Source organism: Plectropomus leopardus, chromosome 9 (genome assembly GCF_026936395.1).
Source record: "Plectropomus leopardus strain MGB_pleo_1.0 chromosome 9, ASM2693639v1, whole genome shotgun sequence".
Taxonomy (NCBI): Eukaryota; Metazoa; Chordata; class Actinopteri; order Perciformes; family Serranidae; genus Plectropomus; species Plectropomus leopardus.
Genome location: NC_142184.1, coordinates 6,865,058 through 6,892,835, shown reverse-complemented (window position 1 = coordinate 6,892,835; position 27,778 = coordinate 6,865,058). Strand labels below are relative to the sequence as shown.

At 39.8% G+C, this 27,778-nt stretch overlaps 1 protein-coding gene across 4 annotated transcripts in view; it reads right to left on the bottom strand.

Annotated features, from left to right (window-relative positions):
- Positions 1-27,778, bottom strand: part of magi3a (membrane associated guanylate kinase, WW and PDZ domain containing 3a) — a 170,504-nt gene that overhangs the window by 57,907 nt on the left and 84,819 nt on the right. For all 4 annotated transcript variants that reach the window (XM_088081834.1, XM_088081835.1, XM_042491298.2 and 1 more), the window contains exons 2-3: positions 9,598-9,714; positions 2,077-2,196 (exon numbers count right to left, since the gene is read on the bottom strand). In XM_088081834.1, coding sequence (XP_087937960.1) covers positions 2,077-2,196; positions 9,598-9,714 — 237 coding nt within the window. The remainder of the gene's footprint in view (positions 1-2,076; positions 2,197-9,597; positions 9,715-27,778) is intronic.

Genomic DNA, 27,778 nt, shown 5'->3' with positions numbered 1-27,778 from the left:
AATAAAGAGTAAATTTTAAAAAATGCACCACAAGCCCTGTGCTGCTCCACTGCTCCACCTGAATGCTCAGACTCACATCCTCCCATTACAATACACGTTAGAAGAAATTAAAAACATTTCTCTGATGCATTGTATTTCTGTGTGAATGGGCCCTCAAGGCCATCTTTACAATCTACAGCGAGCTGGCTAACAGATCTGTAGTCAATGACTAACTCACCGTGGGGAAATCATTCATTACCTGGTAAATATCTCTCCCTCTCTTTCCCTGCATTCTGTCTGTGTTTGTGTGCAAAAACTTTATCTCACAGTTTATCTGTACAGACTCAGGGGTCAAGAGATCAAAAATTAACTTTCCGAGGGCTTCTGAATCTGCCTTCAATACACATACGGTGGTGTCACATTAAGCAGGGAAGAGCAGAGCAGATCCATTATTCATCCTGTTGACTGGTTCATAGGTTCAGGGTTGAAGGGCCAGTCTCCCAGGGCTGGATATGTGACGAGAGAGCCGTACACTCTCTGCACAACGTGTAAAAGGACAGGGTGAAGTTATCTCTGCAACAGAATCACTTGGGGATATATTATCTCCAGCTCCTCCATGTATACGGTGACAGGCCAGTGATGATATGGGCAAATGTGTTGGCTTCATCTGATGACCTTATGGTACACAGCTCAGCAAATTCACAAGAGAACTAATAACCAGGACATAGTGAGGGGATTCACCCTCAGATACAGCCATGTCCCGAGGGGAGACTGGGATCATGTACTGTACTGATAACTGTTTTAGCTACTTCTAATTCTTTGGGCAGCAGTTTTTCTCTCATGGTCTTTCCTACTATCTCTAGAGCCCTGTTTTTCCACTCCAAAGAAAAAGCCACTTACATCCGTTAACATCTAGCTTTTTAATGTAATGGAAAAGGTATTCACAGATGACAAATGACAGTCAAATGACTCTGCAGTACTCATGGGTATTTATTGGCTCTGGCTCTGATCGGCATTGATGGAAACAACAACACCGAGGTGAATGCACTAATTTTGCCGCCCAACTGGCAAAATGTATGACACGCCGACACAAAATACCATCCGTCTTTGCCTAAACTGCAATAAAACATCGATCACTGATTTTGAAAAAGAGACCGAATATACAAAAAGAAGTAACCATCCCGAAGTTTTCAAGGGCCTCCATGCTGCTTTCACTTGTTTACTAACCTGCTTTCTGCACTGTCCATGAAAGTGACCACACACACACGCACACACACACACACACAGACTGAGGCGTACTTTAGCGGGTTTACTCGTGTTTGAAAAACCAACACACAGGTGTTAATTTCGGTGGAAAAGGGTGCTTTCACAGCTAACCTGTTAAAAGAGTACTTGCAATCTGTGGTACCAGTTTAATTCAGTTCATTCAGGCTGGGGTGAAAGCTGTCAGCAGAATACTGATGACGTCCAAACAAGCGGGCATGAAAAGCATCCTCAAAGTGAACTGTTATTCATTTGTGGTGTGACAGCAAATGTGACCAACCAAGATTTTATATTTTAGCATCACCTCAAAGGCTAAAATACTTTCAAACCCATCTATGATCTGTATAATCAGCGAAGAAAGCCTGTTGATGTAAGATCATTTCGTAACCATGGAAATGTGTATGCACGACACCTCGTGAGTGCGGGGGGTTTCCTGATGCATCAGAGAGTGATAAAGAGTTTAGAAAAGAGGTGTTACTTTTGTGTTATACTGTATTATTACAGTTTCTCATTAATGAGCAACTTTCCTCCCATAATATTGTGACAAGTCTGCTCTCTCTCATCCTGTTCCCACCTGTTTCTCATTAGTCATTACACAAGGTTGAGCTGCAGTCGCAACTGATAATGCTCATAACCAGCTATTGCTCAGTGATCCCTTTGTGGGATCATACTGTAAATATACACATAAAAGGCAGTCACGCGCTGCATGACCTGCTGTCAGTCACTGGAATTTGATTTCCCCCTGGGGGTCCATGTATTGGTAATGGTGCAGGCAATAAACTGTATACATCCCCATTTACAGTGTTGTAGAGTCCATGTTGTACTGAGACATACCGTCATAGGTGCCACTCTCCAGCAACAGTCCACTTTCTTCCAGGTCACGAAACTCCCCCACGCTGATGAAATTGTAGTCCACTCCAGGAACTTCCCCCTCTCTGGGCTGTCGAGTGGTACCTGCCAACAATAACACAGTTTAAGACCCAGCAGCAATGAAAATCAAAGTCAACACTGGAACTGCACTTCCTCTAATGGCCACTTGAGGCTGGCTTCAAAACAGAGAAAAACCCCAAAACCAGCCCATGTTAAAAAGCTGGACTTAAATAAATGTGTTTACAGCCTGGTACAAAACACAGTTTCGGTCTCTATAGCTAATTTCCTTGTCGATTAATTTGAATTTATAATAATGGTGTTGCTTTGAGTGGCAAGTAGGTGCCATTAGTTGACAGGTCACCACCACAGCAACAACACTGGTAAGGTGATTATGGCTTCACCCTCTGGTTCACAGAGGATAAGCGCAGAATAAAGCCGGAGCTGATGCTATTTCAATGTGCATTCAAAGTTCATAGTAACACTGTAGTTGCCTAACAAAGTCTCATTCAGTGTTTGTTTGTACTAAAAGATCTACGGAGACAGAATTTTTACAGTCGACACATTTCTTCATAATTGATTTATGCTTGATTTTTTTGCTAGTAAAAATTAGCATTAGCATAATCACAATTCTCTTTTTACACAGCCTATTCAAGGCGGGAATATCACTTTGTTATGCTGCCTCACTGTTCAGTATAAAAGGTAAAACCACAGAATTAGGAGGACATAGTTGTCTCGCCTTTCAACGAGCACAGGAGGTGGTAACAGAGCTGAAACGGTGTCTGTATAAAAGGGACGGGTGTGTTATGTATGCCACACTTTGCGGGAGATTTAAGAATTAGCTGTTAGCAGCTTGCAGCTAACTCACAGAAAAAGTTGGCAAATTGGGAAAACAATGATGTCTGCAAGCTCCTTACCCTACGAGCAGAGGACGAGATCAGCCGTTGTATACCAGAGAAGGTAAATGATTGTTATTGCCATGTTATGTCTTTGCTATTGTTTCTGTAAATGCACCATGCTCACCATGGTGTTTCATCACTTTGGGCTCCAAAAATCCAAGATTGTGGCAGTCAAAATGCCAAAACGGTAGACCACGTCCTGGTGGCTACTTCCATTATTTCATACAATCTATATTTAAGACATAAGAAACATCCAAACAAGTGGACTGTACCATTCACTGACGAGGAGGGGTAGACTGAGCGAGAAGTGACACTGTATCCAACATGCCAACAGGGACATGATTCAGGTCCAAACACAGCACTCAGGGGTGAATCTGTGACTACATCATGAATAGTCAACAGAGCTGGGACCACAAAGCTATGAATACATGATTAAAATATGAAACGGACAGAAAAAACACCCCTCACAGCAGCACAGCTGTCAGAATACAGAGGAAGTGTAACTGATGATAATGATAACGAACAGAATTTTAATTGCACACTTTTACTTTGACTTCTGTGAACAGCAGCACCACTTTTATTCCTTACCGATGCAATTAAATACCAGATAAACGGCATACGTAAGTGAGGTGAATCAGAATAGACGGATTTAAGTTACATGAATGGATGAAATATGATTTCACTGTTGACCTTCTGCGTATTTGTTCAATTATTGCACTTTTATAGCTGCCGTATATTCACAAAGCTATTTCTCCTCAAAATCCCACGCTCAGTTTGGTTTCCATGGCAATATAGCTGAATTTAATGATTCAACATAAATTTATTATGGTGACTTGTCATTTTATTGCTACTTAAATAAAAATCTTGTTTATGCCAGACTTTTTCCGGGGCTTCCCCATTTGCAATAAAACAAAGAATTAATTTGTGAATGCCCCCACAGCATATTCACTGTGAAAGTCATTTCCAATAAAGATTATTGCCTTACCACCTGTTTCCAGCACTGGGGAAAGATCTGTTCACATTCATTAACCAAGGCTAAACTCTCCAAAGTCATGGGAGTGAAAATCAGTGACATGTTTTAGAGTGAATCGTCTCTTTCATGCCAGTGGTGATGGTCAAGGTCAGCTGCTTTATGTCTGACACAACACTTACAGAATGAGTTCAAACTTTATTCTTTTTTGGCACCCAACTAAGCCCAATATTACAATTTTTATTATTAATTATTTTTAAAATGTTCCCCAATAAAATTAATTAAAATGTAAACATTTTAAAAACTTTTAACTTCCGCATCAGAGGCCTCCACAACAACACCTGAAAGGCAATACATTTTTTGGTTACGTTTTCTTGATTTAGGCTTCACTGGGTTACTGATACGTCTGAAACATGTTCCCAAAATGTTTTCATATTTGACCAAAAGGTAACAAGAGCATTGCCACAGAGTGTAGCCTGGTACAGATTAGGTTGTGAATGAATCAGCCTGTGTTTGTTTGTATTAAAACCTGTTAATTTGTACTTGTATTTAACAGGTGTTGGAAACTTCTTGAGGTATTGAAATTTTATTGCTTTTACCTTCTGAAGATCCATGCTGGCTCAAACCCTTGAATAGCTGCTGGCGGCCGTATCTACTTCTATTTTTTACCTAAAACACATAGCTGCTCTGAAAGTAAAGCCCCACACTGAATTCCAGTTCATGCAAAGTTAGTCATTAAATAATAATCCTCCATACCTGCCTCAGCTGGTTAAAGAAAGTGTCATGTTTCGCCATGCTGATACTCTCATCTGTGGGACATTGAAAACATATTGTTATGAAAATGATTTTACGCTCACTAACACGCCGGCTCCACTTAACGTCATCTTAGATGTAATCAGGGCTTTTACGATACCTCAGCTGAACTGCTCAGCGATCCGGTTGCACAGCGGGCACGAGGGAATTTAACTCAGAGTTTAATAAGGAACCTATCCCCATTCTTCATTTTCTTTCTGTGTCAACATCCATTGTGACTGCAGTATGAGCCGTCACATCTGAAACAGCTTAGTTTGGTGCAGAGACAATCTTTTATTCTGTCAAACTGAGCGATCAGTGGAGAGCAGCAAAGCAAAGGAGGCAATATGAGTTTGTTTATGGAGGAAAGAGCAGGGAAATGTGATTATTTAGTTTTTTATTTATTCAGCTACCTGCAGATTCTCAAGTAAGCTGGATCCGTTTTAGCACCCTTACACTAACAGATTTCATAACACCATCATGTGCCTTTGTAATTGTAATTTTATCATCTGACGTCTCAAGTGCCGTTACATCAAGAGGTGATGGGATTTTAAAAGAGACGAGTGTCACAGCTTGAAAAAAAGGAACGGGGGAAACAGAGGCTGTTGATGCTATCTGCACTGATGCGTTCTGGATGGATGAATTCACAAAGCACATCAGTCTCTTCAGTGAAGAGTAAGATCACACCCCAGCCGCGGATAGACAGTGACTGCTAAGATTGTTGAAACTGGAAATCTAACTGTAATCTGAGAGGCAGTGCTGGGATAAGGAGCTTTGAAGAGAAGACAAGAGGAAATTTGCTGCTAATTCTCTCTGGAAAAGAGCACGCCGTTTCAACTTCCATCTTGTGTGTCGCTCCTCGCAAGCCTCTCTTTTAAGAGATGAAACAACCGCTTGGAAACAACACAGGACAAAAGCGTCACACTAAAGAAAATGAAAAAATGTATGAGTCGCCACCAGGTCTATAGGGCTTAACAGCATTATATGGCTCTCCAGTGTTATGTGTGAACTCTATTCTGTGGAGTTTTCTCCTAGCAGGGTTACCACCCACCTTTTCCATCGCGGCTCCCAGTGGCTAATGCAGCTGAACAGAAAAGAAAAGATAAAAAAAGGAAGAAATAGCTACTATTTAAAAACAAGATCAGACAGTATCAACTTTCTTAATTTCTAATATCTAAACATGATTTGCCTGGGGGCCTATTTTGCAAAATAGCAGGAGGCCAGGGGCCAGTCGCATTATTTGTGCTCATTGCCCCTTTCTCATGTTTTGTTGATCAGGTTTTCAAGGTTTTAAAAAAATAAGAGCACTTCATTGTTGCTGAAAAGCATTAAGTTCAACAGTCGCTTTACACCGATGTCCTTCCAAAATTTACAAGCCATTTAAATCATGATACTGTGATAACTGATGCACTGCTACCATTCATTACCACAGGATCTTATTCATGTATTCATCATTCAGAGTAAGAATGAATAGAGAATAATAAAGAGTCAGAAAAATCTGATTTTGCCCTTTCTTCTGCAACACCGAGAGATTACATCACATTATGTCTGGTATGATCAAGGTTATATAATTAAAAGGAAAAAGAGCATGAGGTCTGAAGCAATGTGAGAAAAGAAAAAAAGAGCGGGATCAAGTGGCGAACACTTGAGCTGCGTTTCACCTTGTGCCACCTCCATTTATTTCCCAAAGCCTGCATTTATAATTTATAGTCCACTGTTGATTGATGCAGAAGGAAAAACTTGATTTAATATGAATCACTGTTAACGTTTTATTTCTCTGTAGTCAGATTTCATGATGAGCTACGTCAGTGCAAAGTTGTTTTCTGTCTTTTGTCTCAGTGGCTTAAAAACTTAAAAGGAACCCTCTTCAATCTTCTAAAAAAAAAAAAAAATTTAGGATTGAAAACCTGGGGCACTTTTTTCTACATTTTACCATCCTTTCTTTTTTTTAATCTGGCAGTGAGACTCGTGGAGCTGATTGCAGTGCTGTGACGGATGTTAATGCCAAGGGATTCGTGGAAAAAAAGAGAGCTGGTGTTGGAGTTGGGGGTTGGGATTTAGCCAGGCTTGAAGGATTTTGCGGGTGCCCTAGACCCCGGGCTCTGACTTGAGCCCCCTGTCATCTCTTGTGGGAGCCAGAAGTGACACTTGGTGAAGCCTCGCTGTGTGTAGTGCAAGAAGGAAGTCATGCTTCTCTCACTCTGAGAAGCCATTGGAGCTGCTGTAATGAGCACAGGCATCATGCTGTAGTGGCTGTTTAGGCTCCTTGCGCGGTCACTGTGGCTCAGTGCGCTGTGATGAGCCACTGGCACAGGCTGGCATGAGCCGAGTGGACAGGGGACATATGCTGAGCTACTGAAGCCAGACTGCAGTGTCTCACATGGGACGGGTGTTATATCTTTCCATGCTGACGCTCTAAAATGGACTCAAATGTACAGAATCATGCACGAAATGATGTGTACAGGAGCGGATTCTGAGACAATGGGCCCCGAGCACAAATATGCAGAGGGCCCCACCACCTCTGTCACTTAGGAGCAAAGACACACAGGTGGTGCTAGTGGTTTTGCATCTCTTTAAAGTCCTTATCTTCTCCTTAGCATCTTTTTTTTGTGTTTTGTGTCTTTATGGTTGTCTTGTGTTTCTTTGGTATGATTCTTTAGTTGCTTTGTCATTTTGGATTTTTTTGTTCTTTTTTGTTGTTTTATATTTATTTCGTCTCTCTGATGTATTTCTGTGTCTTTTTAAGGTAATTTTATGTCCTTTTCGGTCATTTTGTTTTGTTTTGTAGTCCTTCTGGTATCTTTGTGGATTGTTTCTCTGTGGTTGTTTTGCCTGTTTTTTAGTTATTTTGGGTCTCTGTAGTTATTTTGAGTCTCCTTGTTGTTGTTTTGAGTCGTTTTGTGTGACTCACTGATGTAATTTTGTAATTTGTTATTTTGTGACTTTTTGAGGTAATTTTGTGTCTCCTTGTTGCTCCTAGGTGTCTTTCTGTAGGATTTAATGTTTTTTTGGTTGTTTTATTGTTGCTTCGAAGACATTTTGTGTCTTCTTGTGGTCGTTTTGTGTCATTTTGTAGACATTTGTGTCTCTGATGTAATTTTATGTCCTTTTTGGTCATTTTATGTTGCTTTGTAGTTGTTTAGTGTCTCTTTGTTGTATTTTGCCTGTTTTTGCAGTTAAGATTGTATCTATTTGAACTACATTTGCATCTCTTTGGTGTCTTTTTGTGTCAGTTTTGTCATTTTGAGTCTCCTCCTGGTTGGTACATGTTAATTTGAGAGGAATTTATCAACTGACAGTGAGGGGCCCCACTGACACTTTGGGACCGTGAGCCTGCTCCCAGCAGACCTGTTCAGTAATCCATCCATGGATGTGTACTGTCAAGTGCTGTAATAATCTTAAGATGTTCCTGCTTTAAATTCCACATACTGCAACTAAATATCTAAGGAGAACTAAGGCTTCATGTTTTATGCTGTTAATTGATTTATATGTTTTTTTTACAGCGAATCTGTGGGCAGAGTCATTCAGAAAGATGAAAAAGTAGAATCCCCTGCTGATTATGCAATCATGTCCAATTAATCATGACTGATTTATTGTACATTACATGTAAATTCAAATGATGTCTTTAAAATGACTTTCCCTCCATGCAAAATGTCAGAAATGAGAGCTTTAAAAATGCTAACTGAGAGTTATACAGATAATAAGCGACGTCTGGAGCAGTGATAAATGGCAAAAACGCTTTTTTATTTATTTGGTTTTTTTTAACTCAGCTGTGCAGCCCAGGGAATTGCAGCTGCTCTTTCATTTACGCCTGTTGGTCTTGATGTCCATTTTAAAATCACTCAGGTATAAAAACAAAATCGTTCCGTCCTGGTTATTTATTCTTCTCTTTGGAAGAGGAGCAGTGGAGCGGACTTGTGAAGAAAAAAAAAACAACTCAGGTGAAGAAAGTAAAGTGAGAGTGGAGAACAAAGTTAGCAGCACTTCTTCACACCTTTAATTGTAAGATAAGCGAGGTCTGACTATAACAGAAACGGGAAATGAATGTCTCTCTTAATTCAATACTTCATACATTCAGTCTCAAAACTCATTTTCTTTAAATTAAACATAAGAACTTAGAGAGTGTGTCTTTCCCCTCGACTCCAATAAAGTTCTTTTGCACAAGCCCTGAAGTCTTAAAGCAAATTTCACTCATGGTAGATAATGTTAGCCTTCTGCATCAAAGACCACTCAGGTTTTCCAAGGACATCAAAGTTAAATTGAAGGGATAGTTTGGATGTTTTTGAAATATACATACATGATTTCTTTCCTGGCACAAAAGGGGGTAATAAATAACAACTAAAGAAAAATAAACAACAACAAAAACACTGGTATCAGCACAGAATTTCACATTCGTTGCAACCCTAATTTAATTTTTTGGTGGGAAAAATATGTACGGCTGTGCCCCTGGCCACAGCAGTACATTGTTTAGCTTCTGTTGCAGTACTTCTGCCTGCTCCTCCAAACTACTGTAGTTAGGCGTAAGTATGAGTAAAAACCTCATGTAAACCCGATTAAAAATATCAAAGTTATACCTTTGAGGCTAAGGTAGGTGCTTTTATTAATGATGTTGAAATTACAAAGTGAATAGTAAAGTTTTTGTGGTCTGACGTTGAGGAGAAAAAAGAAGAAATAGGGGAATTGAAAAAAAAAGACATGAATTGCAGGCAAGAAAATGAGTAGGATGGAGCAACAGAGCAGGCCCCATCTGGAGGGGTCAGGGGTCAACAAGCAGAGCCCATACAGAGAGAGGAGGAAGAAGTGCCAGAGGCGGCGGAGGCTACTCACAGGGAATGGTGCGCAGGTACAGGTTGTCTCTGATCACCTGCTGGAGCTTATGGTCCAGGGAGCCCTTCTGAAACTGCAGGCTGAGGTAGTGACGCAAATCAGTGTTCAACACCTTACCTATGAGAGAGGAGAGAGAAATCTGGGTCAGTCCGACAATTAAATCACGTAGGCGGGCATCTTACATGGCGCTCATTTACAAAACGCCCACCCTGCTGATTTGATTTTGAGACAATCAAAAGGACATTCTGAAATTTAATATTCATAACAAGCTACAGCACACTCCTCCTCCTCCTCCTGCGACGGACAACAACATGTGCTACAAGACCTGAATCTAAAAGGTCCTCATCCAGACAGCAAACGGTACCTGAGAAGGCTTGGCACTAAGCTGTCATATGTGATGAAACATTAACCCTTTGAAAACTGTCTTGATTTCTTTCAAAAACACGGAAAGAGGTCAGTGAGAAACTTAACAAGAAATGAACAAAAAAATGTGACAAGAAAATTACCAACATTACACAATTACAAAATAAAACAAAAACAGCAACACCAGGAAATTACCTCAAAAAAGGCAGAAATAAAACAAACGAAAAAAAGTAAATATTTATAAACACACGCACGTACGCATGCATGCACACAGACGCACGCCCACACCCACCCACACACACACACACACATACACACACCTGACCTAATTTTAAATTAATAGATCTAATAATCAGAAATATCATTGTTTTGATATTTTTCGCTAGGAATTTGATAGTTTTCAGATATGAAAAAAGGGAGATAATTTTCAGGTCATTTTCTTGCCACCTTTTACTAATTTTTTGCAATTTGCGGGACAATTCATGCCGAGTTGCTGATTGCCTTTTGTCCATGCTCTTGCTTACGTTTTAAAGGTTTAAATACTGTACTTGTGAAAGGCATCTAAAGGCAGCACAAGAAAACTGATGTCAATCCAGGTTTCAAATGGTTAATTAATTGGGTCTTGTATGAAAATCCAGATGCATGCATGACAAAAAGCAGCGACACGACAGTAGGACTGCTGCTCCTACAACATTTTCGGCAAAGTCTGAGGAAGTGAAAGGAGCTGCACAGTCATCTTCAAGGAGAAGGGAAATTTCTCATGCTCCTCTGAGCGACAGAGAGGAAACAGGGAGATAAGGAGAGAGAGAAGAAGAAAGAAGAGAGAGAACTCCCTTGTGTTTGCTACAGTAGCGCTCTTCCTCTATGTGGACTCCAGCTGTGTGGGGCCGGAGCTGCTTCCTCAGGAAGGGACACGCAGATTTGCTTTGAATATGGCTTCAGTTACACTGCAGGCATCAAAAACCAGCGCTGACTCCTCCAAACTGTCTAGCAGGGTGAACACAATTAACCTCATACAGGTGACTGAGGAACTGAGCACCGGAGTCCACAATCTACATAAAACATCATGTTGCAGTTGTTGAGACAATTATCAGAGCGACAGGCAACAATTTCTGTAAAGTGCCTCATCAAAGTCGTGTTCTACAAGGGCAGATTATGAGACAACGGGTCCCTGAGCACAGATCTGCAAAGGGCCCCACCACCTCTTATACTAAGGAGCAAGACACTAGGGTGGTTGCCATGGTTTTGCATCTCTTTGCAGTCATTAAGCATCTCTTTGTGGGTTTGTTTTGTGTGTTCGTAGTAATTTAATGTCTTTTTTGTAGTTGTATTGTGTCTTATAGTTGTTTTAAGTGTCCTTGTGGTTGTTTTGTGTCTTTTTGTAGTCATCTTGTGTAGTCATTTTGCAATTTTTAAGTTGTTTTGTGTTTCTTTGCAGTCATCATGTGTCTCTTTGTGGATGTTTTTTGTGTGGTTCTTTTCTGTCTCCTTGCAGTTTCTTTGCATCTTGTTGCAGCCAATTAAAGTCTCCTCCTGGTTGGTATGTGTTAATTTGAGTGACATTTAGCAAGCAAAGGTCAGGGGGCCTCCTGACACTTTTGGCCCCCGGGCTTGTGCGCAGTAGGCTCCGTACAGTAATCCTTTCATGTGTTCTACATCGGCTTTCTCGTTTTCCTGTGGTCTCAAACACATCTCTAGAAGAGATGGGCTGATTATGGTAGTGTTTGCTGCCAATGTCTGCCAGATTTTCTGATGCAAGTTCTAAGATCCTGTTGGATCATCTGCAAATCAGAAAATGTTGACAAATCAAAATCAAGCCGGAGTCAGGCTGTGAGATCTGCATTAAGCAGCTGTTGGGAACATCAGTCACGAAGATAAAACACATCTCTCTCAGCAAGATACCAACAGAGATCGTTAATACACCACTTTCCCCATTGTGAGACTAATTCTGCTGTTGGCTAATCTGGTGATGAATATTTTACCACACTACACAGTTCTGAGTCAGTGTGCCAGACGCTTCTACTCAAAAGTTATTGAGAGACTTGCTTTGATTTCAATATGAAACATTTTCTAACTCCATTTGAATCTATTCACTAATATATACACACTCTAACACACACACTCACACACAAAGATGCTGTCTTTCAAATGTGTAGCAGGGTTCAAACTAGCAAAAAATTTGCAGAAAGAAACAGAATAAAACATAATCATACTGTGTAGCAACAAAGAAATATATTCCCACTGTAAAAGTAAAAGAACATTTTAAAGTGAGGAGCATCCTACGCATCCCACACTTGATAAGAACTCTACTCTGAAACTTGAACAGTATTTTTCATTATTTTCAGCAGGAAGTATTGAAGGATGGACTTGGCTGCTGGGGAATAAAAAAGCTCTCGCTTGCCAAATTCAAAAAAATTGTAAATTAATTGAAGTTCTCTCAATCATCCCCTAAGGGGATCAAACGACTCCCGCTGGGACTGCAGATCAGCAGCGTCATGTAGCCTGGTCGACGGGGTCGATTCTCCCCCCTTAACATCTGCCAAAAATGATGTAAAAAATATTTTCATGAAACACTTCGAGTTTCTTGCTTACTGCACAACTCAGTGCTTTTGCTCTGCGGGCAAACACTTGAGGTAGTAATTCTAGTGATGTTGAAATGCCGAGACTTTCAAGAGTGTCTTCTTTAAAGGCATGCTGAACTGATTTTCAACCAGCTTTGTATCATAACAATGTCTGAACTATGGTTATCTTTCCTCCATCTTACCAGCGCCAAGATCTCCCTTATTACGTCTCAGCTTAAATCTTAAATTCTGTAAACCACTTTGGGTATGAAATGTGCTACGTATATAAATTTGCCTTGCCTAAATCCGCTAGATAGCATGCTTTAAGCTGACTTTTGGGCTGTTGCTCGAATCACAGATTGTACGTCCGCTTTTTTGCACGGCCATCATGACAGACACAATGAGGAAAGAAGCAGATCGAGAGAGACAAACACCCCTCTCCTTGTAAAACGAAGACCAAACTCTGAACAAACTGTATAACTATGCTGATAAACCAAGATTGGTTAAAAACATGTTTTAGTGCACTGTTAGGCTGTAATGCAACAATTTTTAAAGAGGAAGTGGGCACTCTATCTGTATTGTAAAAATGGAGGCTGAAAAAACTGAGATCAAACTAAAACTAAGCAGTGTTGATATCATTTGAACTAAGATTGTGTTACTGTTTTGCCTATTTATCTACTAAAATGTCTTCAGATACATATCTTAGTGTACTGTTTGGCTGTAATACAAGAATTTGTAAAGAAGAAGGTGCCATACAAACAATAAAATCAAGCAGCGCTAATCAAATATAAACCAAGATTGTGTTACTGCCCATTTCTGTTTTGCTATAATACGAGCATCTGAACAGGAAGTGGGTGCTATACCTGTGTTGTCAACGCTGAAAAAACTGAGATTAAACTGTAAAAAAAGCAGTGCTGGTCAAATAGAAACTAAGATTCTGTGACTGTATTGCCTGTATTTCATCTAAAATGTTTCAGAAACATATTTTAGTGCACCTTTTGGCTGTCGTGTAATAATTTGTGCACAGAAAGTGTGTGCTATAACTATCATAAAAATTGAGGCTGAAAAAACTGAGATCTCACAGTAAAAACCAGGCAGTGCTGATTAAACATGAATCAATAAACTGTTTTCAGACACATAACTTAGTGCACTGTTTAACTGTAATTCGAGATTGTTTGTTACCAGCTACCAGTTTGTTGCCAACGAAATGAACAAGCTCGCATTAAGTCGACCACTAGCGAAGAGCATATTGGGTCGTTGCAGTGCAGTGCATTCTGGTCGTTATAGGTTTTCTACTTCATGAGCAAAAGGGAATGCCACAGTCCTTTTTCTGTTTTTTCTGCTCATGTAACACCGATTTCAAAAGTATTTGCATCTTGCTACTGCATCAACAGCCAGTTTTATGAAAGGACCATCTTCCCAACAGTGAAATACGTCTTTAAGTTGCAACAGTCAGCATGGCAGAAGTACAAGTGAGGGCTGAGGCCAAGAGAAGCACGGCTCTCCATTATGTAACTCTATAGACTTTTTACTGGCACAATGAATGCAAGGAATTTAGGTCAAGGAAACAAAAGCTGGGTCTGGCTACGCTTTGCGACTGGGAAGCCACAAGCCTGCGGTGCATGTTCCCAGAAGCTTTGAGACATGAAAACCCCAAAACACTCACAAACAATGTACATCCCCTACAGGGTCAGGCCTGTTCCCATGTTAAAGAGGCTGCGAGTGATTCTAGATTCACTTTTATCAAGCTTAGATTTGCCGCCCTGCAGTGGTGGATGAAGTTCCTGAAAGCAATACTTGCGTAAAAGTACAGATTTATTACAAGAAAATGACTTTGGTAGAAGTTAAAGTCAGCTATACTACCTAAGTAAAAGTCTTACAGTGTCTGAAATTAATGTAGTCAAAAGTAATGTTATGATATTAAATGTAATAAAGCCACTAAAACTAAATGTAGCAGATATTAAGAATTCTGAGGGATATGAAGTTTATTTCTTTGTTACATACGCCCCTTTAAAAATGGAGGGTGCATTATGCTTGACAAGTCTTTTTTTAAACAACCTTACCCTTTGAAACCTGAGCAAATTAGCTTTATTTTTTTCAAAAACATAGGGAGAAGGCAATGAGCAACCTAAGAAGAAATGACCAAGAAATTAGCACAAAAAAAGTAAAAAGTACAAAACATTACCTGAAAATTACCACAAAAAACCCAAACAAAAAAACAAGAAATGTTGAAGTAAAAACACACACAAAAAAAAAAAGAAAAACAAAAGTGACCTGAAAAACAGCTGAAAATAATGATCATTCTTTGAAATAATTTTAAATATATCTTTTTGTTAATACTAATAATAATAATAAAGTTCTCTGGTTTTTGCTGTGCTTTTTTAAAAGAATATATTTTTAAATCTACTAATTTCTCGAAATTGAGGAACATTTCTTGCCAAGTTGCTCATTGCCTTTGGATTTGTGCCTGAAATTGTTTGTTTCAACATTTTTTTGTACTTATTTATCTTCTTCAAGTTCTACCATGTATGTCTACTTTCTACCATATTTCTGTTCTTTAAATTCCTTCACCTTTCCATACATTTTACAATTAAAAATGTAGGTTAAAATTAGGTCCAGAGGTTTAAATACTTGCTAAAGACATCTGAATACAGCACAAAAAATTGATGTTGATCCGAATTTTAAATGTTTTAAGAAATTTTAAGAACAAAACATTGTGTTTCCCTTCCTCCCATTCCTTCATTCATCCGTCCGTAGGAAATGAAGTGGAGTAAAAGCGAAAGTTAACAGAAATATAAAAACCCAAAAAGTACTATAACAAAGTACTATTATTACTTTGTTTACATTACAGCACTGCCATCCTGGATCTGTTTTCACAGACTGCCTTAAAAGATCAGCTGGCTGCAGTATACCGACAATGGACGGAGCTAATTGTTACCACAGGAGTCCTGCAACCAAGAGTAGATACCCCACTGGGTCAACAAAATCAATCTCTCTTTCTCCCTCTCATGCACACACACAAACACATGCAAATCACCTCCCCTGCCCAAAGCAAACTCCCATTCAAGTGCTCCTAACAGGGCAGTCTTTGTGGCCCGCCTGTCAGGTTGTGTTAGCGTGCTGCATCATATCTCCAGAGACGGAGAGAGAGAGAGAGAGAGAAAGGGAGGGAGCGGCAACTCTCCCGCTAGGTTACAAGGCAGCGCATCACTGGCCTGCCGGGCTGGTAGTACGAGGCATGAGAGACACAATGGGAGCCTTTGTGCCTTGTCATCTGGCTATTAGAGACTCTCTCATACATGGGGGGAGTTGGTGGGGAAAATGGGGGGGTCTGTAGTTCAAGGATGGCGAATCATTAAAAACAGGGAGGCAGGGAGAGGGGGGATGTTTTCGGAGAGGAGTAATGATGATGCATGGGAACACACGTGGAAACTCACTCCCGCCTCTCTTCTCCTGCCCTTTCATCATCATTCTTTCGCTCCGTCTCTGACTGTGCGTCTTTGCCTCCCTCGCTGTGGAGATTCATCAACGCTGGCAGATCCCCACAGCGCTCCTCACACCTATGTTTGAGATCACTTTCTGAAAGTTATCGGCCTTCCCCTGCATCTCCTTTTCGCTCTGGCACTGGCCTGCCATGGTCTTTTTTGTCACATTGTTGTTGTTTTGTTTCTCCTTGTGGTTGTTTTGTTGTCATTTTGTATCTCTTTCTGTTTTTTTCCCACTTTTGTCATTTTTTTGCATCTCCTTGTGAGTTTTTTGTTGTTGTTTTAAAGTCCTTTGAGTCTCTTTGAGGTAATTTTGTCTTTTTTTGTGGCTTTGTAGCCATTTTGTGTCTCATTGTGGTTGTTTTGCCCATTTTTGTCATTTTTTACTTTGGCAATGTAAAGTCCTTTGTGTCTCTTTAAGGTAATTTAATGTCTTTTTTGTGGCTTTGTAGTCATCTTCTGGTTGTGTCTTTGTTGTCACTTGGTGTCTCTTTGTGACTGTTTTGCATTTCCATGTGGTTGTTTTTTTAGCGTTTTGAAGTCCCTTCAGACTGTTTGAGGTAATTTTATTTAATTTTTGTCACTTTGTTGTCATTTTGTGTCTCTCTGTGGTTGTTTTATGGCTCTTTGTAGTCATTTAGTGTCTCTTGTGGTTGCTTTTGTCTGTTTTTGTAGCTTTTTGTGTCTCCCTGTAGTTGTTCTGTTTCATTTTGCATTTCTTGTTTGTCCGTTTTGGTTGTTGTTTTATTGTCTTGTCTCTTTGTGGTAATTTCGCATCTCTTTGTTGTCATGTTGTGTCTCCTCCAGGTTGATATGTGTTAATTTGATTGGAATTTTGCAAATGAAAGCCATGGGGGCCCCTGACACTTTGGGCCCCTGAGGCTGGTGGACCCCTGTGGGTGGTAGGTCCATTCAGTAATTCATTTATGTTTTCTACATCTGCTTTCTCTCACTTGATCTGGCACTGTCTGAATTTAGTAATAGTTTTCAGTACTTATACAAATTTGTAAAAAAATGAGAGGAGAGGTCTCACTTATATCTAAAAAGAATTTAGAAAAAAAAATGAGAATAACAGTAAAACATGTTGTATGGATGTACTATAAACCCACTTTCTGTCTGTCCCTCACAGACATCCACAGAAATGAAAACACAGCACATGCTGCTGCCCATCATCCTCCCCTCAGTCCCACAGGACACTTGGATTTTGGTATCTGCCATGGGAAAGTGCTACTCTGAGCTCACCTCACCATCTGTCATTTTCTGTAACTGATGTCAAAACTATTGAAGCACTTTGCAAAAAAAGTCTTTCATTGAGAGACAAGTTGTCCTTCAGCCAAAAGACTGGACAAGAGCCTCAGTCTTTCTATTATAAAACATGTTTAGCAACATGGATCACTATTTAACTTCACTTTTCTGCAAGCTACAGCACACCAAAACCTCGAGAATGTTTTTGAAAAATAAGGAGCTTTGTACTTTTTTGCCAACCTTACAGCAATATTCCCTGAAAACATGACAAAAGGCTAAAACAAACAGGCACAAAACAAAACATGTAAAAACAGCCAGCCCTATTATTTTTTTATGAATAACCACATTGGCGGCTATGGGCACGCCAAAGAAAAGTATTTTTCCTTACTTGCTCCCTGCCCGACATCCCGACTTTTGTTGCTGCTCGACTCCTCCCCTCACAATGCTGCATAAAGACAACGCTCACTTAATGTTGTCACTCTCTCTTGTGTGTGTGTGTGTGACGAAGAATAGATGAGAAGAGACTAATTGTTGTTGAAAATATCCCAAACTGAACGACCCACAATCCTGTCATTACACAGAAAATGGCATAGAGGATATTGCCTGGGAAGCTGCAGCTCTGGAGATTGGCTCTTATAGGAAATGACTGCGTAGTAATTACTGTGTGGTATTCTGTTGACGCACTACAGCGCTGCTGTATTGGTAGTAGCTGCACTTGAAGTGTGTCATATGACGCAGCACAGCGCTGCAGGGGTATCGTGCTTTCAGGTTAAGAATCGTTGAGAATCATCAAGGTTGTACTAAAAGAAATGCTAACATGCTCTCAGGAGAGAGCCAGCACAGAAAAACATCAGATCTTGTTGTCTAACTTGGTAAATAAAGTTCTGTTTTTTTAACCAAACCACAGTTGGTGAATGTTGGACGGGCTCGAGGAGTTGCAATTTGTTTCTGTTTGTGTCTTACAATGAGTTGGAAGGCAATTATGCCAGTCTTAGATGAAAAAGGGAAACTTGAATTCAGAAGGTGTACAGGGGCGCCAGTTGTTTGGTTTTTTTTACATATCGCCCAGGTGAAATAGCAGTAAGGTATGAAAAAATAGATATCACCCAAGCCTACCCATGAGCTCGAATACTGATGTAATACAAATTCCTTTAAACACTTGGCGAAGAGAGAAATATTGAAATAAAACAACTTTTTGGCAGCTTGCACACGAGATACCAAGCACTCAGGTGAAACTATCAGCCATAAGGCTGCATGAATTTGGCACAAGAACCGTTCTGCCAAAAGCAAAAAGACCTGTCTTCTGTGAAATCCCTGCCGCTTGGCTCGTTTCTTGGCATGCAGGCATGCCCTCGCTTCACCGGGGCCAAAACAATTGACTAGCAGTAAAGATATTTACCCAAGCTCCCAGTAAACGGGCAGTCAAATTACAATAAGCTTGCATAGACACAATGCTGTTCCTAAATGAGAGCGGAAGTAATGCAGAGATGTCACCAGCAGGGGTGTCAGTGGGCGTCTAATGAGGCAATTCTCTGACAGTTGTGCAGCTCCGGAAACAGCGAGACGGCCCCCGCCATCTGCTAATTACCACCTTGTTAGGTTCATTTGGCAACTCAGGGTAACAGAATGTCCTGCCTCATTCTGCGTGACAGGGAGAGCAAATCAACAGCGTATTGGCATCTAAGTTTCTTTACTTTCTCCTGAAAATTTTGGCATGTCTGGTTTTCTTTTCAAAGAGCAATGACCACAAACAGAGAGACATTTTGGATTCCACCGCCAATGGTCTGATCCCCAAAACCCATGTTCACTAAAAGTAATTGTGGTAGAACTACTACCACAACTCCCGTTAAACACTTTCCTTTGAAATGGGGGAGGCGTGGAGTGTGTTTTCTGTCTGCGACAAGCTCCATTGCCCTTATTGCCGTTGTTTAAGCTGAGAGCTGTAATTGTCCGGCAAAAGGGAGTCAGTGCAAAGTCAATTAGTGGCTGCAGAGAACCAAAAGATTAATTGTGGATGGAGGCACGCTTCGGCATGAAAAATGTTACATGAAGAAAATCAATGTCCCCAATCGGCATTTTCTCCCCCGAGTTTAGATACATCCTTCTTAAAATCCAATTAGTGGGATGGTATCACAGCAAAAGGTCAGACTGCACAAGCTGGGTGTTTTTGTCATATAGTGGCTAATGACCAGGTTGACAACCTCCGAATACAAGATCCACTTTTCCAGTTGTATCTTGTTGAAATCTTATAAAAAAAAAAAACCCAACTTTGTCCCTGTTTTTTTTTTCATCAAACATTTTCAACATGTCTAACACTTTGAACAGAAATGGACTGCCAGTGCTTGCATTGGTATTTTTGTATATTGTGAGGTAATTACTTGAGTATTTTAAATGCTTAATATCGCTAAAATGTGTACAACCTAACCTAAAAGGCTACGTAATTCAGTAAACCATAATATCTAAAAAGTATTGGAACTGTTTCATTCACAAAATTATACAAAAACCTGACTTATTTTGATTCGAGTTTAAAAAATAACAACAAAACATATTAATGCAAAAGATTTTTAAATGTAGAAACATAAACAAAATATTTCTTAAGACTCCCATTAGTAGTTATCTGAACTACATACACTGACTCTTTGAAACCTGAGAAAATTTATTTGATTTACTTTCAAAACCACCAGAAGAAAACAATGAGCAACAGAAGAAGAAATGACCCACAAATTAGTAAAAATGACATTAAAATGACTGGAAAATTAGTTAAAAATTAAACACGTTTTTGTGTGGTTGGCACCACAGGTAACGTAGCACAATGACGTCATTGTGAACGTACAAAATGATGACATGGAAAATAGAAACCTTAGCTTTATGCCTCATAAAGAATGAACATTCTGGCTATTATGGTGTTTAGTTAGATCTCCTGTGGCCATTATGGGGAGTAACCCAGGAAATTTGCTAAAAAATACCATGTTTGCACGGCATGTAAGCTAAGGTAAGGTCCTGACATGACGACCAGGAAGACAGAAACCCTAGCTTTCTGCTGCAAAACGAATAAATATTCTAGCTATTATGGTTTGTATTTTAGATTAGATACAGGATTATACAAACAACAATCTCTCGCTGCCATTATGGGTAAAATTCTCAGGGAAATTACAGCAAAACACCACATTTGCACTGCACATAAGGTAAGGAAGGTAACACAAGATCATAAAGTAGCGACACAGAGGACAAAAGTCTTTTCTGCTGCAAACTGAATGGATGTTCTAACTATTACTGTTTTCAGTTTAGATCGATATATATATATATATATATATATATATATATATATATATATATATATATATATATATATATATATATATATATATATATATATATATATATATATATATATATATATATATATATATATATATATATATATATATATATATATATATATATATATATATATATATATATATATATATATATATATATATATATATATATATATATATATATATATATATATATATATATATATATATATATATATATATATATATATATATATATATATAGGATCATACAAACAGTGATCTTCCTGCAGGGAAATTCCTGGGGACATTATGGCAAAATACTACATTTGCACACAACCTAAGGTAACAAAAGGTACCGACATAATACATGTAAAACAGAGGCCATAGCTTTCTGCTGCTGTTGCAAGATAAGAATACACTAGCTGTAATAGTTCTTATTTTTTATCTATTCAAACAGGATCCTGTCAACAACAATCTCTCATGGCTGTCAGATGTTTTTGAAGGGTTAATGCAGAATTCATAAGCCATGAGCATCAACTTCCTATCGATGACACAACACAGAAGGGGATGAGATGCTGGAGGAGAAGTGACTCTTTCTGATGCTATTTTTGGGCTCGCTGTGCCACAAGGACAATGGCATTATCCCCGCACCCTTGGCAGAATAGCACGATCAAGTCTTTAAGCAGATAATTGAAAGGAATGGTCTTGCTACACATTGCGTGCAGGCTTAATGTTGCGGGCTTATTATAGGCAATGTGATAATCATCAGCGCACTTGGCAATAGACACAGGTGGCGTCCTGAAGCACTCGGCATTCAGAAATATATTCTTGGCTCCGGACAGCTTGCCTGCTATTGTTGGCCGACTGAACTAAATATCCATTAGTTACATATTTGAGATAAAACTGGCTCGCTGCTTTCTTGGCTCATTTAAAAGTATACACCTATTCTGTTGAAACATGGAGGATGTATGTCTGGGATCTTTCAACTTCAGAGCACTCAGCCAGTGGGTGTCTGTGGGTTTAATGGATGATTGCTAAAAGAGTTCACATTAATTCAAGGTTCCCTGTCCTTCCCAATCACTCTGCTGCAGCATGTGACAAAACTGTCAAGCTTTATTATTCCAGACAGTGAGGAATAACCTTGAAATTGTCCTTTCTAATCCCATTGAGGCTCAGAGGAAGACATTTGACAAAAAAGCTAAAATAAAGCTCAGGTCGATCCTCTCTTGTCTTGTCTGTCCCTTTTGGATTCTTAGCTGGGGCACGGAGGTGAAAGAACAGTCACAGTCACCTCACGGTCAACCTGAGCAGGCGGGGCTTTTCCCCCTTTCCTGTCCATTTCCTGTGATGTGGAGCAGACTGACAGATCGTGACATTAACCTCTCCTTCGCCTGGTATCTATGTCCAACCGCTTCTCCGAGCACTGCTATTTGCCCTGCACCCTGTACAGCTCAGTCGACACTCCCACCACCTCTATAGGAGTTTCCAGAGTTGACTTTCAGTAAGTTAGAGGGGAAAACTAGGAAAAAATTGAGCTGGTTTGACGGCAACGGCAATTACCTGGCTCCTGACTCTGCCTTTCAATCAATCCACCAGCCATAACAGCTATTAGATGGATTGGCACAAAACGTTGCAAAACACAATCATTTTTACCAGGGAATGAATCCCTTGACAATCCTTTGACTTTACCTCTGGCACAAACATTAAGTTCACAACTGAGTTTTTTTCTCTTTTTTTGAGTGTAATAAAATAACTATAAGGAGGATTAACGGGGATTTATTTCCCAAACATTCGTGGTTTATGATGCTCCTTTAAGTCGAAAGGAGCGAGTTGAGATGGTTTGGGCATCTGATAAGGATACCTCCTGAGCGCCTCCAGCAAGAGTTGTTCTGGGCACATCCAAACAGTAAGAGGCCCTGTGGCAGACCCAGAGCACGCTGGAGGGATTACATATCTCATATGGCCTGGGAACGCCTTAAGATCCCCCAGGAAAAGTTGGAAATTATTGATGGGGAGAGGGACATCTGGAGTGCTTTGCTTAGCCTGCTGTCCCTACAACCTGGCCCCAAAAAAGCGGATGACAATGGATGGATGGACATTCATGGTCCCCAGAGGATGGATCCTCATGGATTTGATGATCCTGATGTTTCACATTGTGCCAGCATAAGTTGATGATTGGAACTTGAAATATCTTGATATTTATAGAATAGAGTGGCACAACATTTTAAAGAGACATTTCATGGTTTCCAGAGGAGGTATTCAACTGAGTCTCGTGTCCCCTTTTCTTTTCATTCAGTCCCACCTTTAACAACTGTGGCTTTGAGTGAAAAGTCTCAACAACTTTTGGACAGATATTAAACTTTGTACATTCATGACCCCCATAGGATGAATTGTATGAACTTTAGTGATCCTTTAACCTTCATTAAAAGCCACCATTGGGTCAGATTTGTATTTGCCTAATACCTTTGTTTATAACAAAATTCCTGGAAATGAATGCCATTCCTATTAGCCTCTGCTGTACTTTGTGTTTAATGCTAATTAGTAGATGTGAGTATGCATACAGAACTAAAGAGGGCAAACAACTCAATGGTAGGTGTTATGTGTCTAATATCAGTATACTCTCAGCCTTGTTATATTAACTGGCAAGTACCAGAAGTTTGAAATGATCTTTGCCACATGTGTCGAAGGCCTAAATGTGTTTTACAAATCACATACTTAAATAACTTTGTGACAATCCATCCACATTGTTTTTTAAGGCAAGCTGATGGCTATAATGCTCCATAAGTCCATCAGTCCAACAGTTTTTGTAAAAGCCTGCAGTACTTTTACAACATTAAATTACAATATACAACAACATGGCCTACTTCATTTTCTGCATGAAATTAGCTATACACTGAATGAATCAAGAACATAACTGGGCTTAATGGTGCACTGAAAACAATGCGAGTTGATCAAAGCATACTCTTAAGTTCAAGCTCTTGAACAACAGCCATGCTAGTGAGTCACGTTCATCAAAGCCAAGCACGATTGGCTAGAAAGAGGCCGTCTGTAAACACAGACATGAGATGCATATTTCACCATCTGGATCATCCTGAGAAATGATTAAAGAGTAAGACAGTTCATACTAAAACCACAACTAATTGTAATTGTCACAAAATAGTCAAATTACTGTATATAATGACACTTTTTGTCAGTATTGATGGTGCAGCATACAGAGTTCAAAATTACTGCAGAAATTCGATAATCATCATACATCTGGCACTGATGTTAACTGATTACATCAAATGCACATCACTGATTGATCACATTTGTACACTCCAGTACAAAAGTAGCCTAATATAAGCTACCAGCGTTAATAGCTACATTTTCAGAAATACTGTGTCATGATTGTTTCTGGGGATTCGTGGTCTCTCATTAAGCCATTAACCAGGAAATAATGTACATCACGCCTGAGCTGATAATGATGGTTTATTTTAATCTACAGATTCTGTCAGTGACACTTATGATCCAGTTCACTCTGTTTGCCACTCCAGCCAGCGTACAGTTCAATATGTAACCATACACTGAGACAAGTGCTCTGGCCAGAGGCCTGTGTCCAACAGTGTAGAGGCAGTCATTCAGAGAGAGACTGCAAACGGAGAAACCAACAAACAATAGAAAGAAAAAACAGGTCAATACGGTAAGACAGACTTTAACGAGCCATGGAGACCTCTGTTGTCCACTAACGCTGAAGGCATTGTTCAAGCGTGCATTTCCAGTTTTATAACCAGGCAAACTGATAGGAGGAGGAGAACGAGAAAGGAACAGGGGATACAAAGAGTGAGATCTTTAGTAAGGTATCTTTAGGCTCTAGTTTTTTTGGAGCTGGTTTCTCTTTCATCTATAAACTCCCAAATCCCAGTGGCTCTAGTCCACTCTGCAGCTCCAAACCTCAAACAGTGAGATTAAACCCCATGTGAGGCATATACAAACACGCTAAAATGATAAAAACACTAACGTACCGCAGCAGGAGGGGTGAACATTTATCTGCGTGTTTGTGCACATGCATGTCAGCCTCTGAGCACGTTTCCTATTCGTCCCATTGTTCACTCGGCTGATCTGCTGTGTGGAGGCCGTCTGGTTGAGACGCAGAGAGGAAGAAGCTCCCTTCTGCACTATGCATCATCAAAAGCCTGCTGCTGTTTGCCATCGCCGTGGTTTGAAACCTCCGTCTGTCTATCTGCACACAGACAAACACGCAGACACACACACACACACACACACACACACACACACACACACACACACACACACACACCTGCTGTACATGCACAAACCCAACTGACAAACACTCACACTGCACGTGAGCACGTACGTTTCTGTAGAGATTGAATGAGAAACAGAGATCAAAGAGCAGAGCAATCTTTTTCTCCTCATCTCCATGATAGAGGCTGATCTTTACATCCCATCATATGGGGAGGGAGACAAAGAGTTTCATTGTCAACAGAAGATCAGAGAGAATGAAAGACGCGACATGAGGAGAGATCAATCAGTGTATTATTGAAGGATCGGAGGGAGAGGAACTGTGTAGAGATGGATGGAGCAGCAGCGGGAGCTTCTGCAGCTCTGTGGTTTACGGTTCTGCAGAGCGAGTAAAGTGATGCGCTCTTAGCCTTAATAACTTGGGCTGTCACTGACAATACGCTGCCCGATGCATCAGAGAGAACCTCAGGGGGCACAAAAGTCTCTATCTTCTTCTTTTCCTCCCTCTCTCTCTCTCTCTCACACACACACACACACACACACACGCACACACATGCAAACACTGCTAACATTTTAAGCCAAAATAAAGGATGCTGTGGGGTATGAAAACACATCCAAGTGACACTGTTACATTTTAGAGATCAAGGGCTTTTTGCGGTGGTGACTGTGGCGGCCCTGAGGGTCAAAACACGACAACATTTCTGAAAATAAAATTCCCCAAAACAAAACAACACTACTCAAAACAAAACTGCGCATAAAAAAACCCAACTAAAATCTAAATAACTTTTCCCTAAACACTATAAGATATAAAAAAAAAAAGGAAAAAAACTACAGTATTTCCCAAAACAAAACATTTCAGAAAACAAAATACCTTTTTTTGTTTTTTTAATTTCCCAAAACATTACAACATCCCCCAAAATAAAACATTTCAGAACACAAAATTTTATAGTGCTTTGAGAAATGGTGTTTTGTTTTGGGAAATGTTGTATTTTGGGAACTCTTGTAGTGTTTTGGTCAATTTTGTAATGTTTTCTGAAATGTTATTGTGTTTTGGAAAATGTTGTAACGTTTAGGAAAATTTTGTAGCGTTTTGGAAAAATTTTCTGCAAGGTTGAAGTCTGTTCAGAAAGCTGTACTGTTTTGACCATCAGGGCCACCGTACATGACAATGCAGCATACCTGAGTATTTGCTGGTATGAAATGTGTCACGAGACATGTCCCTACTGAGGTATTTGCTCTGTTCCCCAACTCACATATCCTGTTGTGGCATCTATGAGGCTCGCATATTAGTGCATAAGGCTCACTTCAAAGGTCTTTGGTAGTCAGCAGTGATTTTTTAGGCACGTCTGCTAATAATGTGCACAACAGAGCAGAAGGCATTGTATTGGAAAGCACAGCCCGAGGAGCTGCAGTTGCTGATTTGACGTGTGCATCTTTTGCCAGGGCTGACCCAGATGCTGCCTCGATCCTTGACTCACACACATCTTCAAAGGGCGTGCTGCTGATTCAGGCACACGCCAGGCCCGTGTTTGCATGCATTAGTGCTGAAACACTTTGCTCATGAATCGATTAGTCAGTTCATTATTACAGCCATTTACTTGGTGGGAATACCAACTAGTTTTACGATGCAAACATTTGTATTTCTCTGATTGATATAATGATGTTTTTGTGAAAATTCATGTGTTTGGAAAGTAGTGAGCGTGCGACTGGATAAATGAGACTTGGATTATACTGAATGAGTTTTGTGAGAGTTTGTTCACTTTAAAAAAAAATGATATAGTTTAGTCATTGTTAAACATGGAGTCTAAATATTTCTCAATTTTTGCATTCTCTGTTCACTGTGGAGGCATGCAGCAAAACAAAGTTTTCTCCTTCACAGATTTAACATAACACACAATGTGTAAGTGATATACAAATAGTTATTCTGCAGGTTAAGTTTAATGGACAAAATATATGGCCAGTTTTTCTGTCTTTTCCTGACATAAACTGCTCACTGGACCAGTGAAAAGTCATTAATTCCGTTTATTTAAGCACTGCACTCTACTACAATTGTGAGGCACTTGCACTTAATTTGAGTACTTTAACTTTGTGCTGCTTTTCATTTCCACTCGACATTTGCAGATTGGAATTGCAGATACACAGCAGGTGTACAACTGATAAAATATGATGCATTATTGTCGATTAAAATACCCAGCAGAAGATAAAGTAGTTGCAATTAGCCACATGTCATCCAGTTACAACATTAAAGGGAAAATCTTTCACCTTCTGCATGGATGTCCAATCAGTGTTGATGGTAATTGAGGACAACTGAAGCAAATAATTCCCCAGTGCGTGACAGAGACAACTGAGTTTGCAGCTGCAAAATCGTTCTAATTTGCAACCGTTTGCTCTAACTCATTTGCCATGTGTATTTCAAATTAAAAGCCCTGCAGCGAAACATTCCATTTATTTCATAACAAGGCTTTTATTGTGAAACATTTGCAAGGTCCTCATACAGTACTTTAAATGTAGCTATTGCCATATTGTGGTTTTTATTGTGTTACTACAAAATCCAGTTTGTCTGGGACATATAGCCACAGTGACTAAAACTGAATTTATAAGAGTAATGGAAACTCATATTATTCTTAGTTAACATGCACATTTTATAACACGCACCAGAAAACTGCCAATCTTGCTTTTTTTCCCAACCAGTCTGAGTTTGGGGTGGCCTTTACTTGTTTGCAGTGACCATGCCTGTGGGCATTAGAGACCCAGTCTTTATTGAACTACTGGCCTTTATTTGAAGATATATGGTACCCTAACCCCGAAACAGGACTTATTGTTCTCTTCGCCTGCATTGCAAACTTTCAATTAACTACATGAACCATCAACTCTGACTGGAGATTCGCATAAAAGTTGGTGAACTTTCTCTTTCATGTCATGTAATGAGCAGAGAGTGGAACACTGGTAATGATAAAAGATGTGCTTTGAGTGTTTACATCAG